The 21,858-nt window shown below is 31.2% G+C and overlaps 1 protein-coding gene across 1 annotated transcript; it reads right to left on the bottom strand.

The window, feature by feature from the left end:
* Positions 1-16,907: 16,907 nt before the first annotated feature.
* Positions 16,908-19,943, bottom strand: LOC122527235 (heart- and neural crest derivatives-expressed protein 1-like). The gene is made up of 3 exons (XM_043651232.1): positions 19,645-19,943; positions 18,011-18,215; positions 16,908-17,186 (listed from the first exon to the last, which is right to left on the bottom strand). The coding sequence occupies exons 1-3, from the start codon at positions 19,941-19,943 to the stop codon at positions 16,908-16,910; spliced, it is 783 nt and encodes a 260-aa protein (XP_043507167.1).
* Positions 19,944-21,858: the final 1,915 nt, after the last annotated feature.

Here is a 21,858-nt window from a genome sequence, read left to right as displayed (position 1 = left end):
GATACTTCACTTAGTTAGTCCAAGTATCCGGACAAGATCTCGAGGTGTCGGTGTTTTATGACGGGGTTTCATGGCGTTTTACGGCCGGCGGTAAATTCCTCGTTCAAATTACCTGGCCCGAAATGTTGCGAAAACAGAAAGAAAAGAACCCGCAGGTCACCTGTCGCCCCTCACCGCTGTAACTCACCGATACGCTCTTCTGCGTCAATCGTCGCGACAAATTCACGAGAACAAAGCTGGGGGTGTCGGAGCAGGGGAAACCGTGAAACACAAAAAGAAGAAAAAAAAAAGAGAAAAAAAAGGCGAGAGACGGGAAAAACGTCAACAGGTACAGACACCGTAAATCGTCGTTCGAGCGGAGCACGCTAATGGACGTTTCCTGTCGATGCTTGAGAAATCGTCGCGAACGAAATAGCCGCGAATATTCCATCTCGGAACGAGACACGGCGCGAAGTACCGCTCGACAGAGCGACGATGAAGACTCGCGTCGTTGGCAGGCTCGGTATTCCGTGTACGGTACTCCGCTTTGAATACACGCGACTCTATCAGAGTCGAGGAGATCAGACGTTCGCTCGGAGAGCTCCGATTGCGGCCTACTTCGAACGTATTTGTTTTGTTCTTCGTGCACGCTGCTCATTGATAGTGCACTTTTTTTTTTTTTTTTTTTGGCACTGGTACACGTTGGTACTTTGGGGTTTTCGCGAGGTTTGAATTGGGATCGAAAGTACTTAGTTGAATATTTGTTTTCTGTTTTGTAAAAGGTTTCTAGTTGAAACGAAGGCTGAGGAGTCATCGGTTGAAACCATTCGGTGTAACTATTTATTTGGTTGTTGCATGTAAAGCTTGATTTTTACAATTGTGTAAAATTATTTAGAATTTGAGCGATTGAAAATAGTATTTTTATAGCACCATGACGGTCAACTTTTAAAGGATCATTTAAAACCAAAGCGCCTTATGATATCTTTATTTACGTTGTTTAAACATCATAGATCTCATTTGCTAAATGATCAGGTAGGTAAGTGGCAAATATAAAACCAATATAAAATATAAAAATATAATATAAAATAAAATAATATAAAAATATAAAAATATAATATAAAATAAAATAATATAAAAATATAAAAATATAATATAAAATAAAATAATATAAAAATATAAAAATATAATATAAAATAAAATAATATAAAAATATAAAAATATAATATAAAATAAAATAATATAAAAATATAAAAATATAATATAAAATAAAATAATATAAAAATATAAAAATATAATATAAAATAAAATAATATAAAAATATAATGAGTTGAAAAAAAAGAATTTGAAATTTAAAGATAAATTGTACATTGAAGTGAATTATACATATATAAATCGATATTCAGTTTGGGAAACTTGATAATAATATTAATACTGAATTTCAAGTAATACTACTTTGAGAGAAAAAAATAATTGAAATTAAGCTAGAAAAAGCTATTAATACGATTAATACGATTAATCATAACTTGATTAATGCTATTTTCAAAAAAGATACGAACAGAAATATCATTAAAACGAAAAAAGATAATACTTATATACTTAATTGTACTAATTACAAATTAAATTAAATTATAAATATAAATTTCTTACAGATGTTACAGTGTTATTTGTTGTTAGTTATGAATATTAATTCAACATACAAATTAAATTTATTTGTGACAATAATCAAAACATTGATTCATTAAACGCATCACAACAATCTCTATTACTATTTTCGAAAAAGGTACAAACTGGCAACTACGAAGTTTCGTAAAGAATTTCACTTTGCAACGACCTAACTAAATTTAAAAAAAAAAAACTGAAACTCGTTAATGCAACAACTCTTCAACTTTCCAATCATCGACTTCCAAATCTTTTCGAAAGAGCTAGCCAACTTCTCTGAAGCAACACGAAGCAAAAATAGCTTCGGGAAAAACGGAAATCGGTTCGATTTCCAATCCGGATATCATTAGTAAACCTTTATGACTGCTCGCCCCTAAAAAGAAAAAAAAAAAAAAGAAGAAAATAATCGAAAACCTTCCCGAGGTTCACCAAAAAGTCAAAAGGTGTGTATCTGTCCGGGATCGAGCGTGGCACGATCGTAAATTAACTGTACCGATGACGTGTCGGAAGGTGGTTCCACGTGGACGAAGGGATCGCCACATGGCACGAGTCTATAGGGCGGAGAATAAATGCGGTATCCCTGGGTGAAGTGATAGCCTGGGTGGTGGTGGCATCGAGGAGCCGGTGTCATCTGTTGCATCGGTTACATCCTGACCGGCAAAGCGTGACCGTGCTTGGTTACCGGCTACTATATAAACGTAGCACACAGGGGGATTAATTACCTCCTAATTGCCCGGCAGAACGCTGTCACTGGCAGTCGATGGTTAAAAATTGTTTCGTAACGACCTTGTCGTCGACGGGGCAATTTCTGCCTGTTTAACCTCTTGCTACGCACGTCGAGAATTTTTTGTCCTAAAATTGCAATATTCCCCCAGTTTTAAGTATATTTTAAGTATAATCCAGGCAAGACAAATAAGAAATTTATTAATAATTTTCTCGACAATTTCTATCCGGTGATATCGTACCGACGAGCTCGAAAAGAAAGCGACGAATTATTGTATACGGTTGTTTGGTCACTCGTTATGGTCCGCAATCAGTTGCTAGCACAAGTGGTTAACCTCTTGCGCTGCAAATGACGTGCCACGTCGAGAATTTTATTGTCTCAAAATTGCAACAATTTCTCAGTTTTAAGTGTATTTAAATATAACCTAGGAACAAAGCAAATAATAAATTTATTACTTCTCAACAATTTCTATCCGGTGATATCGTACCGACGAGCTCGAAAAGAAAGCGACAAATTATTGTATACGGTTGTTTGGTCACTCGTTATGGTCCGCAATTAGTTACCAGCGCATGTGATTAAGGATACCTATGAGTAATGTCGTTTTCTGACACTGTACAAAATTTTATTTTATTTAAAAGTTAATACAACTTTAACCTGTAATATAATTTAACAATAAACACACTAAATGTCAATGTATTTAACTAGAATATAGGTTATATTAGGCATAACACAGGTTATATTATAACATATTATATATAATATATTATAGCATAAAATATTGTAAGTAAAATTATATATTTAAGTAAAACAAAATAGGCAAAACAAATAATGAATCTATTACTTCTCAATAATTTTTATCCGATGATATCGTACCGACGAAGTTTGAAAAGAAAGCGACGAATTATTGTATACGATTATTTGGTCACTCGTTATGGTTCGCAATCAGTTGCCAGCGCAAGTCATTAAGGATGCCTATGAGTAACATCGTTTTCTAACACTGTAGAGAATTTTATTTTATTTAAAAGTTATTACAGCTTTATCCTATAATATAATTTAACAATAAACACACTAAATGTCAATGTATTTAACTAGAATACAGGTTATATTAGGCATAACACAGGTTATGTTATAACATATTATATATAATATATTATAGCATAAAATATTGTAAGTAAAATTATATATTTAAGTAAAACAAAATAGGCAAAACAAATAATAAATCTATTACTTCTCAATAATTTTTATCCGATGATATCGTACCGACGAAGTTCGAAAAGAAAGAGACGAATTATTGTATACGGTTGTTTGGTCACTCGTTATGGTCCGCAATCAGTGATTAAATAGCTCCGCTGCTATTTTACACTGCTTTTGCGCTTCAAAATAGGGACGAAAATACGCGTTGTTCTTTGCATTTGACTGATATCACAGAAACATCCAAAGGGGCGAATAGAGTCGAAATTTTTACGAGTTTCCGCTTAATATTTTTTTCTTTTTTTCACGTGACTGAGAGTGTATGCTCTTTGCCAATGGCTCACTGCGAATTAAAATTTTTGTTTCGATACGTGAGGAAATGTGAAGCTGCGAACGTTATTGTTTGAGGAATGGTAAAATTTGGGACACTCTCTTGTTTTATCTCCCCTGGATAATTCGTTTGCGTTATTTGTCCATTTTTAACGCTAGAACTACCAAAATGGTCAAAATAATCAATTGATAATTTTTGTTTAGGTACTTTTAGAGACTTGAACGATTCTTCGTAAAATACACGAATAAAATAAAAGCTCGTGTACCATACTGTATTATAAAGATTTTTTTTTTCCTTTACCTCAATGCCTCTGATGGAAAATTTTATGCTTTAATTGTTTTAAGCTCTAGTGTTAAATAGAAAGATCGAGGAAAAATAAAATAATGGACAATACAAATCCAATCTTAACACATAACTCGTCACTTTCAAAAACACGATGTACGTATATATTTTATACGAAGTATCTATATAACAATGAACAAAACTTTCACGAACCAGAGTCCGATGCCTGACTGCAATTTGAATTTAAATATTAAAAACGTCTCTCTGCAAAATCAACAACTCTGACCTACATCACTTTGCTCACCCGTCAAAGAGTTCTAACGTTAACTTTCGACGAATGAAATGAAAAATAAAAAGAAGAACAAAAAGAAGAAACAAAGATTCGACGAACGTCAGAGATATAAATTCGTACGTTCGTATATCCGAACGTTGTATCATTTCGATCAGTTTTGGAAGCACTTGTTCGACATACGAAGCTTATTCATTTTCATGTGGTATCCAGCCGTGATACCACCAATGATCGTCCACGAAATTCAATGTCTACCGTGAATGCACCTACAGTTTTCAGTGGCGCATTCATCGTGATCATCTGTTCCACCATATTTCGGACAGGGCGCGTGCCGTGTCGATAATACGGTGCTACGTGTTCAATGACAAGCGGTAAAAAAAATTGCAGCCCCGTGAAGAATTGACATCGGGGTAATAATTTATACGAACACAATGAAACATATGGTTCGAGCGGCGGAGCGAAATTGAACGGAGTGCGCCGATGATTCAATGATAATTGGTGTCTTTTAACGTGGCAAATTTTCGCCGACGATGCTGGTTATTTCTCTGTTACGTGCTAGTAAGACGTGCTGCTGCTTCATTAAAAAAAAAAAAGAGCCCTTGATTCGTGTGGAATCCCTGAAATTCGTAGCGTTCTCTTGTTATTACTTCGTCATAAAGAACAGATCGAGATTCAAAACTGAATTGAACACTCAGGGACTGTGAAGTAAAACGTTCTACTTCGAAATTCAGGTTGAAAGTGTTTTTAATTTTCACTTGTTTCCGAATCACATCGATCCTCCAGTTTTTTAAGTAAAATTTCTGTCAATGTTCAGAAGTGTCGAGGAATTTTTCCTTATAATTAATTACACGTAATTATAATTATTATATGTTACCATTTATATTTGTTACATTTATATATCAGTATGTTACTATTTATATTTATTACATAATATAGTATAATTTATCATTACTTTATATTTATTACATAAGTATAATTTATCGTTACTAGTATAATGTATTTACTACATAAGTATAATTTAGTATAATTTACTAGTATAATATATTTACTACATAAGTATAATATAGTATAATTTATCGTTACTAATATAATATATTATTGCATAAGTATAATTTATCGTTACTTTATATTTATTACATATAGTACAATTTTCCGTTACTAAGTATAATATATCATTACTTTATATTTATTACATATAGTATAATTTATCGTTACTATTTATATTTATTACATAATATAGTATAATAAATATTTACTAACATAATATATTATTGCATAAGTATAATTTATCGTTACTTTATATTTATTACATGTAGTACAATTTTCCGTTACTAAGTATAATATATCATTACTTTATATTTATTACATAATATAGTATAATAAATATTTATTATATACATATATATAATATAGTATAATCTATATTTATTTATATAATATATAATATATGTATATCATTACATATTTTAATTATATTACTATTTATATTTATTATTACTATTATTATTATATTATATTTATTATACTATTTTATTATATTATATTACTATTATTATTATATTAATAATTTATATTATTATTTATATTTATTATATTACTATTTATATTTACTACATTAATTTTAATAATATATAATTATTGTATTTATTACTATTACTATTTTTATATTACTATTTACATTTATTACATTAATTATATTAATATATAATTATTGTATTGTAACTGCTAACCAATAATTTTTAATTATAGTGAAACCAATTAATAAGCGTCCACGTATTCAGTAAAATTTCTCGACAACTTTCACTGTGACTTTCTACAGAACAAAAAAAAAAAAAAAAAACAAATAGAATTCGACCAAAATACAGTGATTTGGCAAAATTTTTGTACAACTGACGCTTCAAACGGAGAGAAACGAACAGAGAGAGAGAGAGAGAGATAGAGAAAGAGGTTCGATCGGCGATAAAAGAAACGCGCGAGATTACCCTCATTGAAAGCCAGGCAAACATTCGCCCCTTTTGCCGAGACGCCGCTGCCCGGCCTAATTTTTTTCTAAAACTGTAATAACTGCACCGTGGCGTTTCGTTTTCGTTGATGTCCTATCGTGAATCCGGCAATTTCGTGGCAAAATGTTTTTTTTTTTTCTTTTTTTCGGCACCCTCTCCCCCTCCGGCGTCTACTCGTTTTCTGTCGTTTCTGCGGTTATTCAAAATACGTGCATCAACATAATAGAACTGGATATTATGAATTCTCGGGATCATCGGGGAGAGGCGCAATTTAGACGACGCTTTCATCGTTGGCCACCACAGACACAAGGGGTGGAAAGAAACGAAATCGTCATCTTTCGACGAATTCTTTTTGCTTTTGATATTTATTTCCAATCAATTCTTAACGATTACGACTCGAACGTGGAATCCGAATTATCAGTCGTTGTAATTAATAGGCTTCTGGTTAATTTAACAATCATTAATCGTAAAGTGACTGTACTTTTAATTACGATTCAATAGTTTGCTTCTATCGACAAAACTGTGTCTATTTTTTTAGAAACTACGTTAAACTATTCGTTGTTTTGCAATTTTCTGCGAATATTCGAAAAGTTTCCAACCGACCATAACAGAGAGTCTCGTGGTTGCATTTATGATCGATTGTCTTGTGATTGCAGAACTGATCGATTGTCTTGTGATTATTTTTTACAACTGATTATTTTTTGCAACTAAAGGTGATCAATCAATCATTCCTGACGTAAATCAATAATCACGATTGCATTCGATATTCATTGATCTGTAATTTGTAATCGTTTAATGAATGGTTAATTCATCTTTTAGTATTCAGTATCGTTATAAGAAAAACAATCTTTTATACCATAATAGTACATTTCGTTAACCATGATCGTAATCATGGCTATACTCAGATTGTAACCATTAATGATGGGCATTATTTCATCAATCAGATTACTTTTTTAAATTAATATTTTATGTTACATATGTATTTTTTTAAATTAATATTTTATGTTTAGAATTAATTATTTTATGTTTTTAAGTTAATATTTTATGTTTTGTGTGAAATATATGTAAAAACACATACTCTAAAAGCTAACGTGTGAAGGTGCATTTTCGATCAAATTCCCACAATACTATCACTGTAAAAGAAAAAGATATATTGAAGAAACTTATAATACGTATAAAGTATACGTTACAATATATTAAAACTTAAAGTTTTAAATAAATAATTATTTATAATATTGTAATATATAATATATAATATTATATATAAATAGAATAATATATATATAATAATATTATAATATATAATATATAATATTATATATAAATAGAATAATATATATAATAATATTATATATAAAACAATAATATAATATCATAGTATAAATAAATAAATAAAATATTATACATAAGTATAAAGAAATACGGAAATACAGAATTTAAGACGCGCGCAGTTCAACGCGCCTAACGGTAGGCTAACTCTATACCACAATGCTCTTCTCCTTTGCTACACTAGATGTCGTAGAAAGTGTGCTGGTTTCTCGCTAGTGACTAATTTACGTGTCAGTTACTATATAAGAACGATTTCAACCTATGTATGTCGGTAAGGTCTGTAGCGTCGATACATATATTGAACCATAGCGAGTGACTTTGGTCCTGTCATCTTGTGGGCAGGCAATTTCACTTCGTGACGGGGGGAGGGGGTAAATATGGGTCTCTATATTTCAAGGAAAATCCATTCCTATAATTCCCCTTTCCTTCCTTCCTTTCCCCCTCCCCCTTCACAGCTGTTAAACGTGACTAGATCTGAAAGTGGGTGAAATTTGATTTGGGGGGAGGGGAGGGTTCTAGTGGCAGTGACCATTGGCCCCCCCCCCCCCACCTTAACTTCTCTCGTTCGCACTGAGGATGATTTCTGTCCTGATGTTGTTAAAACATCGCGATAAAATCTTTGTCACAAGGGAAAAAAAAAGGGGGGTGTTATAAGTTTGTGTTCCAATTGAAGGAGAAAAGAAGAAAAACTATTCATTGCTCTTTAAAGAGTGAGAGTAATAATAGTGTTCTTCAAAATTCTTGCTGAAATTGAAATTTGAGGTCGTTCTTCTGTCCCCCTCCCTTCCGAGGGTTGTTTCACCCTCTGCGGGTTCGATACGACGCGACGTTGACCTTACTTTTGACAATCTTGTTTTTTAAATTGTTTTAAACACTGGAAGTACCAAAATGATCAGAATGACAAATTTATTATAATTTTCTATGGAAATTTTACATATTTGTGACAGTGTATTTTTAGACACTCGAGTGATTTTTGACCTTACTTTTTGATAATTTTATTCCTTGAATTGTTTTAACACTGGAAGTACCAAAATGGTCAAGATGACTAATGTATTATAATTTTCTATGGAAATTTTATATACATTTGGCAGTGCCTTTTTGGATACTCGAGTGATTTTTTTTTAAATATATTAATAAAGTATTCTTTATTACATCATTAACTTTCTCTTGTACCTTAATTTTTTTTTATTATAATGGAACTATATAAATAAACTTGAAAAGTTCAGTAAAATTTTCAAAAATAATAAACAAAAGAAAAAGAATCAGCCGTGATGCCTCTTTTAATTTCTCTTCTTACAAATGAACAATCAAACGCAATTACCTTGGGCTCGAAGACAAAATTTTCAATAGCAATCTTCTTCTAATTCTCATCTTCCTCTGCGTTTCAAATTCTCATCTCGATCGCTGTTACTACATAATGTACAGTCGAAAAAGAACCTGTTCTAGAATTCAACAATTCCTTTTCGTTGTTCTGAAATTCCGGGAAAGTCCCCAAGTCCCCGAGCACAATGGAATCTGGAAGGAACGCGGCGCCGTGGGAGTACTCGAGACGAATTTTGGCGGTGTTGTTCCTCTGAAGTCCCAAATCTATGGCCTAGATTTTCCCAACACGTAGAAAATCCCTCTGCCCGTTCCAGTTTCACGCGGGTCAGTCAACGAGTGTTTTAATCACGGAAAGGGTTAACGAGTTTTGCGGTCGAACCAAAGAGAGAGAGAGACAGAGAGAGAGAGAGAGAGAGAGAGAGAGAGAGAGAAGAGGGAAGAGTGGTGGCAAAATCTTTCGACACGGAGTCAGGTGGTTGGAATCGTAATTTCGTGGAGGGTGCTGGCTTTGACACCATAAGGGTAGCGAGGTGTCACAAAATTCTCTCGATGGTATACGTTGCTTCTCGCTGCCTGGAACGAATCGTTCTTCCTTCAAAACTGCCGAGCACCAAGGGATCGTGGCCACGGCTCGTTATCGAACAACACGTCACAGTGATTAGGGTGTAATTTCTACCAGAGGGGAGGGGAACCGTCGGTCGCGCGCGAGTTTGAACCGAATGGAAACCGCTCCTTCTGACGAGGTTGCTTCCCAATTATTTTTTTTTGCTTGTATTTAATTGCTTCTATCGTGGCATGTAATTTTTGTGCGAATTATATCAGTGTCTTTGAAAGTGTAATTTGAAGAGTGGAAAATTGTTTATTACTTTGTATCAGATTGTAGAAAGAAAAAAGTGTTATAGTTCTATACATTTGTGTTTTGTATATTTTGTATTTATGCATTATATATTATATATTGTATTATGTATATATGATATTAAATATTAACATATTATTGTAATAATATTTGCACATATATAATATATACTATATACTATAATATTATATATAATATTAATATTATATTAGTATACATTTGCGTTTTATATATTTTACATTTATACATTATATATTATATATTGTATATTATGTATATATAATATTAAATATTCGTCGCTAAAAACCTCGTAGTCGATGCGACGCTAAACTCCCATATAAAAAAAAATATTAAATATTAACATATTATCATAATAATATATACACAATATGATATATACGATATACTATAATATTATATATAATATTAATATAATATTATTATTAAATATAATTGTACGTTATTAATTATATATTGAACATAATGTATAATTTTACATTGTACATTGTTTTATACATTATATATTTTATAAATTTTATGCGTTATATGTATGATATATTTATATTCTACATTTTTGTATAGTTTTATATTACATTTTTTTTTCGTGTCACGTGCATTTTGTGCAATTTTGCATTTTTAAATTTTCTACAAGTGCACAAAGATCCACATTCTAGTTACATGTAATTCTGAAAAGAACGAATGTTGTATCGTAAAATTGAACGAATATTATTATAATAATGCAACAATTATTGTAATAATTCGAACATTCTATTTTATATTACAAATGATTTGAGCAAAATAATTTTATTTCTCTATACATTAACTATATTTCCTATATATACAATATTTACATTACTATTTTAACTATTTAAGTTCAACTCTTAAATACTATTAAATATTTAAAGTTTTACTCTTAAATACTATTTAAGTTCAACTAGTAAATACTATTAAATATTTAAAAAGTTTAACTATTTTATTCTTAAATACTATTTAAACTATAAATACTATTTAAGTTTAACTATTAAATACTATTAAATATTTAAAGTTTAACTATTTTACTCTTAAATACTATTTAAGTTTAACTATTAAATACTATTAAATTTATAAGTTTAACTATTTTACTCTTAAATACTATTTAAGTTTAACTATTAAATACTATTAAATTTATAAGTTTAACTATTTTACTCTTAAATACTATTTAAACTATAAATACTACTTAAGTTTAATTATTAAATACTATTTTACTCTTAAATACTATTTAAACTATAAATACTATTTAAGTTTAACTATTAAATACTATTTTACTCTTAAATACTATTTAAACTATAAATATTATTTAAGTTTAACTATTAAATACTATTAAATATTTAAAGTTTAACTATTTTACTCTTAAATACTATTTAAGTTCAACTATTAAATACTATTAAATATTTAAAGTTTAACTATTTTACTCTTAAATACTATTTAAGTTTAACTATTAAATACTATTAAATTTAAAGTTTAACTATTTTACTCTTAAATACTATTTAAACTATAAATACTATTTAAGTTTAACTATTAAATACTATTTTACTCTTAAATACTATTTAAACTATAAATATTATTTAAGTTTAACTATTAAATACTATTAAATATTTAAAGTTTAACTATTTTACTCTTAAATACTATTTAAACTATGAATACTATTTAATTATTTTACTATTAAATACTATTTAAACTATAAATACTATTTAAGTTTAACTATTTTACTATTAAATACTATTTAAATTTAATTATTTTAAACTATATATACATTATTTAAATATCATTGCCCAGCTTGGCGACAAAAATCAATCATAATCGATCAAAGACTATCGTAAGCTTGGGAAACGCGGCGAAAAATAATGCGTGAAGCGCAAGGATCCCTGTGTTTCGTACGTTTATAAATGCAACGTTTTGTCAAACGCGGCCGGCGTGAAAGGCCCGCAAGCGGCACGAATTTTACCTGAAATAGCAATTTTCGAAAACTCGATCATTTCTGGTCACGCCCAGAAAAAACTTGCGGTCCGCACACGGTGAAATTGGCCTTCAATTTTCTCGCTTCTTCTCGCTCGGAAGACAGAACAGCCTTCAAGCCGAACAACGTTCAACTCAGAGACGTGTTGTCTTTTCCGGAAATTTTGTACGATTGCGTCCCCCTTTGTCATTCCTCATTCACGTCGCTAATTCGATTACACGGAACGTCCAGATGCATGCCCGTTTGACAGCGAATCGAATTCCAACGAAATCTTCATCGACAGAGAGAAGGATGCACGTGCGTGGTGCTCCTTCTCACTTTTACATCGACGACACGCGAAGAAATATCACTCCTCTGCTGTACTGTTTCATTCCTTTGTTCGATCATTTTTTAAAGAAACGCTAATGGCTCGCGCAATGTTTGCCGATTATGGTGTTAATTTCCTGACTTGCAGCGAAGAGCATAACTGAATCCGTAACAATGAAAAATCGTCGACGTATCGAACTGTTGCGATTTATTTATAACTTATCGAAAGGTCAAACTATAAAAAAAAAAGATAATAGAGAGTTATACTTTTTAAAAAATAAAATAAATAGAAAAATTGTCAAAATTCAAACGTCTCTAAAAAATTGTGGGAAAATTCTTTCCCATGTTGAACTATTGTAAATCCACCTTGGTTTCGAAAGATTTTTAATTTTAATTTATTTTTTTTTTTTCCCCCTCTTTAACACTTGCTGCACGACCTTCCTTCAAACTTCGAAACTTGTCTTAAATGACAAAGTATTCCTAATATTTGAAATTCAATAAAACAACGAACAGGTACGACGAATTTCAACCACTTGCAAGTGATTGCGGACCATAACGAGTGACCAAAACCAATAATTCGTCGCTTTCTTTTCGAACTCGTCGGTATATCACTGGACAGAAATTATTGAGAAGTAGTAAATTATTTGCTTTGTTCCTAGGTTATATTTAAATACACTTAAAACTGAGAAAATATTGCAATTTTGGGAGAAATTCTCGACGTAGCACGCCATTCCAGCGCAAGAGGTTAACCAACTGATTGCGGACCATAACGAGTGACCAAAACCATCTTACAATAATTCGTCGCTTTCTTTTCGTACTCGTCGGTACGATATCACTGAATAGAAATTATTGAGAAGTAATAAATTTATTATTTGCTTTGTTCCTAGGTTATATTTAAATACACTTAAAACTGAGAAAATATTGCAATTTTGGGAGAAATTCTCGACGTAGCACGCCATTCCAGCGCAAGAGGTTAACCAACTGATTGCGGACCATAACGAGTGACCAAAACCATCTTACAATAATTCGTCGCTTTCTTTTCGTACTCGTCGGTACGATATCACTGAATAGAAATTATTGAGAAGTAATAAATTTATTATTTGCTTTGTTCCTAGGTTATATTTAAATACACTTAAAACTGAGAAATTGTTGCAATTTTGGGACAATAAAATTATCGACGTGGCACGTCATTTGCAGCGCAAGAGGTTAACCACTTGCCCTAGCAACTAATTGCGGACCATAACGAGTGACCAAATCGTCTACTACAATTTGTCGCTTTCTTTTTCTTTCTGAACTCGTCGGTACGATATCACTGGATAAAATTATTGAGAAGTAATTTATTATTTGCTTTGTTCCTAGGTTATATTTAAATACACTTAAAACTGAGAAATTGTTGCAATTTTTGGACAATAAAATCCTCGACGTGGCACGTCATTTGCAGCGCAAGAGGTTAACCACTTGCCCTAGCAACTAATTGCGGACCATAACGAGTGACCAAATCGTCTACTACAATTTGTCGCTTTCTTTTTCTTTCTGAACTCGTCGGTACGACATCACTGGATAAAATTAATTACGAAGCAATAAACTTACCATTTGTTTTACCTGGATTACATTTAAATATACTTAAAACTGAGGAAATGTGGCAATTTGGGAGAAAAGAATTCTCGACGTGCGTGGCACGTTATTCCAGCGCAAGAGATTAAGGGGGTAAGCTTTAATTTTCAAAAATTTTTCAATCCCGTATCAGCAGCAGGAGTCTCGTGAATTTCGTTTTAGCTTTTATCTAGAACATCAGCTGTGTGTCCCGTCTGTCTGTCTCTCGCGAGTAATTAATGTTCTCTAATTATCGAGCATCTGCGATTGGAAAAGAAATCCTTATTTACTGCGGGAAGGTGCATCTTTCTTCGTTCGAGGAAAGAGAGAAACAAGAGGATCATGCAAAACGGCTAACGAGCTCTATTGTACGGCACGTGCCGCTGTCCGCCCACGTTTCTTCAAACAGACATTTTTCTTTTTTCTTTTCCTTCCGAGCTTGCCAATCTGCCGAACGTGGAGAAGGGTTGCCGATCGTCACTGTCATCCTCTTTCTTTCGTCTCATCGCCAACCAGTTGTTCCTTCCACCAATCTAAAACGAACGAGCATTCGTTCTCAACACAATCAAAACTGTTTAACGTTACGTGTAAAATGCATTATTGAAGGCTAATTCTACATTTTTCTTATATATATATATATATATATATATATTTTTTTTTTATTACGTTCAGCAGTATTTTGTGTCTCTTTTATATTTAATTTGTTTCGTTTGTATTTTTATTCTGCTACATTGCTATTTTATTCATTTATTTATCATTATAAAAACAATTAGAGCTTTTTCCTTTTTAGTTTAGTCTTAGTTGTCTTAGTTTAGTCCTTGGGACAGGATTAACAAAATTTCTTTCATTTCTTTTTCTTTGTTATACTTATAATATTTAATAGTATCACGTTTCTTTTATATTTGTTTTATTACGTTTAATTTGTTTCATTCGTATCCTATTATATTGTTAATTTACTTATTTATTTATCATTTTGCAAATAATTAGATCTTCCTTTTTCTATTTTGGCGTTAATTCTTGGGACAAGGCCTGATCAAAACAAAATTTGGATTCGTCTCGTTTTTTTTTTTTTTTTTGTTATATTTATCACGTTTAATAGTATTATATTTGCTTCATTACGTTTAATTTGTTTCATTTCTTATTTTTATTCTATTATATTATTATTTTATCTCTATTTATTTATCATTTTGAACATAATTAGATCTTCTTCTTCCCATTTTGGTCTTTTATTTAATCCTCGGGGTTTGATTAACAAAAGGGTTTGAATTCATCTCAGTATTTTGTCATACTTAGGTATTTTTTATTTACAATCATCTACATCGATACAACATTCGTCGAACTCATCATTTTCTCAACGATTATTCGATAATTACACGCTATCAACGCAAATTCCAAGCTTTCTTCTTATCTTTTATAGACTCAACGACTGTAGATCCTCTAAATGGAATCCTCGCGTCGTTCTTTGGCTTCGTATGTTACATTCTTATTCTATCAACGGGACGGTTCAGAATCATTGTTTCTAGCTCCATGGATCTTGAAATCGCTTTCCAAGAATATCTGACTAGCCGCGCGGATAAGTATTACAAGTCACAAGTCACTAGCACTTTTGACATCGATCTACAATAAAATAAACTCGGTGACAATGATTGTGAGTGAATAATAAATAGAAGGTAGTCGTACACACATTGGGTGACGGATAATTGTTACAATTTCACATTAACGTGTAAACGCAGTATCGTTCACGGTTACAACGACTATTAAATTAATATTATCTAATTAATTAAATTAGTATTAGCAGTTATTTAAATATTACAACAATGGCACCAACTATCCTGTCATTCCTTTCATTTTTCACGCGAGTTTGTCAATTATGTATATAATGTATCTCTTTGGACTGTTAGCCGTATAAGTCTTCGATCGTATACGATTTATAAATAAAATACGTAAATTACATGCAGGTTAGTTAACAAAAGCGTACACACAACACATACTGATGAATATTAAATGGCGATCTTAAAAATCTAAACACCGTTGAGAACATTGAATCTTAATACGGTAATTAAAATAAATTAAACTTATCTAATTTCGTTGTCGATATGATCACTTGTACATCGAAATAATAATTATAATTATTTTTGGTTCAGATATTGTGTAAGCCTCGTCAGTGGAAAATCATCGCAATCTTAATAATCTTAAATAATAAAAGTATAGGTGCACTATTAACTGTAATATAAGTATATATTAATATATATATATATATACTTATATTACATTATATATATTGATAGCGCGTGATATAGGTGTGCTATTGTTGAAATAGTTTATCTGAACTGCCGAAAGCCAAACTCGAAAACCAAGTTAAAATTCATTGCAACACGAAACGACGGATGAAAATTCGACAATTTTGAATCTCGTAGAATAAAATCGTGCAACAATTCGCTCGATCTCGTTGCAAAGTGTGCAAAAAACACCTAAAATACACGAAGCAAGAGTATTTATTATAATATTTAGTTAGACGACAGAAATGTTTGCTTTTTCAATCGTGCTCGAGAAGAAATTCAAAAGCTCGCGATCTAGTCGCATCAAAGCTGAAAGTTGATATGAAATTCTCGTTACACTTCGATACTATCATCATTGATGAAGGAGACACGACAAATTCTTTCAAATTCACACACGATTATATACACGTTTCATTACGTTTCGCGTTTCTTTTTTATATATTTTTAATGCATCATTTCTTTTTTTTTTTTTCAATTATTTTTATGATACTTTAGTCTTACTTTTACTTGTAAAACTGCCATAGTTCGAACACCAAGATCCCTTAGTAACAAAGAAAATTCCACAAGCTCATCGTCAGATGAAACAAAAGTATTTCGACTCTGATCAAATTTGATTAAATAGAATTTAATTGTTCTTCCATTTATATATATGTATATTTCTTCCATCTGCTTAAATTTCTTTTATTTATTAAATATATTCGTTCCATCTGCTAAATTCTTTCCCCATTCTCTCTATCTCGTTCGTCAGTCGTGATCCGGAAGTTGGCTCATTGCCATTTGCCGTCGTGTCTCTCGAGGAGGTCGCAGAGAGCCGCGATGTAAGTCTGCGCCATTTGCAACGTCTCGAACTTGCTGAGCTTGTGATCCGCGCCGAGGCTCGGCACAACTTCGCGCAGCTTGTCGAAAGCATCGTTCAGCCCGTTCATTCGGCGTCTCTCGCGCGCGTTCGCGGCCAAACGCCGGCGCTTCAACACGCTCGGCGACGGCGGAATGTCCCTCGAGCGTCGCCTCCCTCTGCGAGGGCTGCTGGTAGGTGACACTTGCTTCTGCAAAAATCTCGTAAATTTAAACATCTGAAAATCTGAAAATCTAAAAATCTAAAAATTTAGAAATCTAGAAATTTAGAAATCTAGAAATCTAGAAATCTAGAAATCTAGAAATCTAGGAATTTGAAAATTTAAAAATTTTTAAATCTAAAAATTTAGAAATCTAGAAATCTAGGAATCTAGAAATCTAAAAATTTGAAAATTTAAAAATTTTAAAATCTAAAAATCTAGAAATCTAGAAATCTAGGAATCTAGAAATCTAGGAATCTAGAAATCTAGAAATCTAGAAATTAAAAAATTTGAAAATTTAAAAATTTTAAAATCTAAAAATTTAGAAATCTAGAAATCTAGAAATCTAGAAATCTAGAAATCTAGAAATCTAGAAATCTAAAAATCTAAAAATTTGAAAATCTAAAAATCTAGAAATCTAAAAATCTAAAAATCTACACATCTAAAAATTTAGAAATCTAGAAATCTAAAACTCTGAAAATCTAAAATCTAGAAACCTAAAAATCTAAAATCTAGAAACCTAAAAATCTAAAAATCTAGAAATCTAAATCTAGAAATCTAAAAATCTAAAACTCTAAAATTTAAAATCCTAAAAATCTAAAAATCTAGAGTATAAAATTTAATGTTGAAAATTCCTACGCACAATGCTATATTCTATACTGAGTTATACAATAATAGTACGAGAAATATTCGACTTTTTTTCTTCAAAACAAAAGTACTGAATACAATCAAATTTTTATAAAGAAAGGTTCAGTTACTTTCAATTTAAAAAAAAAAATGGGGGAGGGAGAAATTTTAATCATCAAAGTAACAACCTGTGCAGATGTAACAGGCTCCCAGCAATTTCTTCGTTGCTCGATGCCCATTTGCATCGGTTTCCCGCTCTCGAGGATTTGAAACTTCTGCTCCTGAGGCGGAGTTTCATAGCAGTAGGCCGGTGGATGATACTCCACGGAGTTGTCTTCGTGTAACACCGTTCCTGGAGAAGCAGTGTGATTTATCGCGCGCTGTGGCTCGTACCTATCAAAATTATATCAAATTTCATTGAATATCTCGAGCAAAATTCAGCAAACAATCAACGATCAACATCTAACGAGTCAACGTTTGCAACTATAAAATGGTACTGGAGATCCTCGTCTCGAACGTCACCATTATACTTATTTCACCTCATGCTTCATGTTTTCCGGTTATTTTAATAAATTGCGTGAAATGTGTACGTGTAACAGATCCTAATTAGGATACCTTTTACAATTTACCCATTTCAATAGTACAAATATTGATGATAATGACATCGTGATATCAATGGCCAATAGCCATTTTAATAATAATAATAAGAGCTATTTTAATAAAAGTAGGAGTGATAATTTAAATTCGTTATTATTATTATTTTATTTTCCACTTGAGAGAAGAAAGCCTTGCTGCACAAAATTCGTGAAAGTGACGAACTCGTTCAAATAAAATTTATTATTGTACAAGTACAATATTATATTATATTACACACTTGTAGTAAATTCATCGTTATGCGATTAATAAAACATATATATAACGTTTAAAGGCTAGTTACGCACGGTTAATGAAAATAATGACAATGTTAATGAAAATCCAACCTTTTGGTTTAACGTTTAATTTATTTAATATTCAGTTTAATTGATAATGAAATTTACTTAATGTTCTACCCTACTAATATTAATATAATATTTAATTATGTTTAATATTATATTATATTTAGTTATTATTATATTTCATAATATTATATTATATTTAGTTATTATTATATTTCATAATATTATATTATATTTAGTTATTATTATATTTCATAATATTATATTTAATTATGTTTAATATTATATTATATTTAGTTATAATTATTATTATATTTCATAATATTATATTTAATATAATGTCATTATATTTCATAATATTATATTTAATTATATTTAATATAATATCATATCATTATATTTCATAATATCAATATAATATCGATATAATATCATAATATTAATACAATATCAATATATCAGTATATTTCATATTATATTAATATTATATTTAATTATATTTAACATAATATCATTATATTTCATAATATTATATTTAATTATATGTAACATAATATGATTATATCTCATAATATTATATTTAATTATATTTAATATAATCTCATAACATTATATTTAATTATATTTAATATAATCTCATAACATTATATTTAATCATATTTAATATAATATTATTAATAATATTAACATAACATTATCACTATCAGTAGAGTAGAATATTTAGCTAGTATTCTACTCTACTCTACTTAACGTTAATACAGTATATTAATATTAATATAACACCATCAGAAAAATTAACATTAATAATACAACATCATAGAATGGTACACTGATTTTCAAGTAGCAGAGCCATAAAAATACGGCCAGGACTCGAAACGCGAACTTACCTCCGAGGTGTCACAGGTGTCAAAACACTAAACGAGCTTCGCTCGTACGAATCCGGTGTTCTCGAAATATACTTTGCGACTACCTCTTTCCCGTAGCCGATCGTTTCCGCCTCTTTCCGCGGCGTGAGCTCACCTTTGTGCGCGAAATTCTCCCCGTACGGGATCTTGACGGACTCGTAACTCGGCGAGTTGTACGGCGAGGGATACAGAGTGTCATAAGTTCGCGTGGTGGTCGAGTACGTGGTTGTTATAACGTCGGTCGAGATCGCGTACTCGTGGTGATTCGACAGAAGAGCCATCCTTCTCCGTCGCTTCGCTGTTCTCCCTTCGAAACGTTACGTTTCATCAAAAGTCAAGTTTAATTCCCCGAAAAATCATCCGAAAAGGATCCTCGTGAACGATGACACTGTTTTCCGTTCTTGAACTTCAACGACTCGTCCAGGGAGATCTCTGGGCACGAGCATGCCAATTTCCCTCGAGTCCAAGTTATCCTTCCACTTTACTGACTTTTTCGCGAAGCGAAAGAGAATAACCAACACGCTTTCACAGTGATCACCACCAATCTTCAATCGTTCCACTCATCCATATACTATCTCTATCAGAGATCGAGACGTTCATCCGTCACACACGCAGTTTCTACTTCTATCCCGACAACCGGACTTCCGACTCCGACACTTTCCCGATCGATCGATTCGCGGGAAAAAATATCGCGGGAAATGTCTTCACAAAGCGCGTGGAATCATCGTTTCTCGATCTAAAATAAAAATTCACCACGTCGATCCTCCGTCGTTGCCTCCTATTTAGAGATGGCAAGAGGTAGGAGAGACATCGTGTCCATCCCCGGCGCGTTTCTGTCTCGATCGACGGCAACGGCAACAACACAGAAGAGAAAAGTTGAACGATCTTGGCGGTGTAAAGGCTGGAGTTTGAGTGTGGCGCGTGCCGCCGCGTCCTTCAGCCCATCAACATATGGTTCCCACTTCGTTTTATGTCCATTCCGTGTACGGTGCACCTGGTGGCACCGTGTTCTGTGCTCCTTCTGCATCTACCCTCTCCTCGAGCCCTTCTTTCCATCGAGTCCACCACACCACGAAATACGTTCGTCGCGTTTCTCGTTTCTTCCATCGACGGCCGAGCCGTGTACGTGCAACACCAGAAGCTGAACTGCTTGCAGAAGGGTGTATCTGTTTGATATCGATAACCTGTTGATTTCAATTCCTTGCTTGACACTCGGCGAGGGGAGAAAGATTCCAATATCGTTCGAAGGTGAACGAAAAATTTGCACCGTTATGGAAGATGGTGCGAGTCTTTAAACCTCTTGCGCGTCGGCAATTGCAATTGCAACATTTTCTCAGTTCTCAAGTATATTTAGTATACTTAAATACAAATGTGTTAAGTACAGTTAAATACGAATATAAATATTAAATACAAATATATTAGGTATATTTAATATACTTAATATACTTAAGTATTTATTATACTTAATATATTAATAATGTAATAATTAATATATAGTATATAATATACTTAATATACTTAAAATTATTATATAATAATTAATATATAGTATTTAATATAATTAATATACTTATGTTATTATATAATAATTAATATATAGTATTTAATATACTTAATATACTTATATTAACTATTTAATATACTTAATATATTTATATTAACTATTAATATACTTAATATACTTATATTAACTATTTAATATACTTAATATACTTAAGTATTTAAGTAGTTAACCTCTTGCGCTGGAATAACGTGCCACGCACGTCGAGAATTTTTTCCCCCAAAATTGCAACATTTTCTCAGTTCTCAAATATATTTAGTATACTTAAATACAAATATATTAAGTATATTTAAATACGAATGTAAATATTAAATACAAATATATATTAAATATAAATATATTATATATATTAAATACAAATATATTAGGTATATTTAATATATTAATTATAATTTATATAATACTTATACTTAATATATTATACTTATATTAACTAATATACTTAATATACTTAAATTATATACTTAATATATTAACTAATACACTTAATATACTTAACTTATATACTTAATATATTTACTAATATACTTAATATACTTATATTATTATACTTGCTATACTTACTAATATACTTAATATACTCTCTCCCAAAATTGCAATATTTTCTCAGTTGTAAATATATTTAAGTATAACCT

Source organism: Frieseomelitta varia, unplaced genomic scaffold, assembly GCF_011392965.1.
Source record: "Frieseomelitta varia isolate USP_RPSP 00005682 unplaced genomic scaffold, Fvar_1.2 scaffold_214, whole genome shotgun sequence".
Classification (NCBI taxonomy): domain Eukaryota; kingdom Metazoa; phylum Arthropoda; class Insecta; order Hymenoptera; family Apidae; genus Frieseomelitta; species Frieseomelitta varia.
Note: the sequence above shows the minus strand (reverse complement) of the source record. Positions and strands in the feature narration are given on the sequence as shown.

Coding starts and splice junctions, on each gene's coding strand:
- LOC122527235 (XM_043651232.1), bottom strand. CDS start 19,943: ATGGCTCTTCTGTCGAATCACCACGAGTACGCGATCTCGACCGACGTT. Junction 18,216..19,644: donor ACACCTGTGACACCTCGGAG/GTAAGTTCGCGT, acceptor TAATTTTGATAG/GTACGAGCCACAGCGCGCGA. Junction 17,187..18,010: donor AGCCTGTTACATCTGCACAG/GTTGTTACTTTG, acceptor AGATTTTTGCAG/AAGCAAGTGTCACCTACCAG.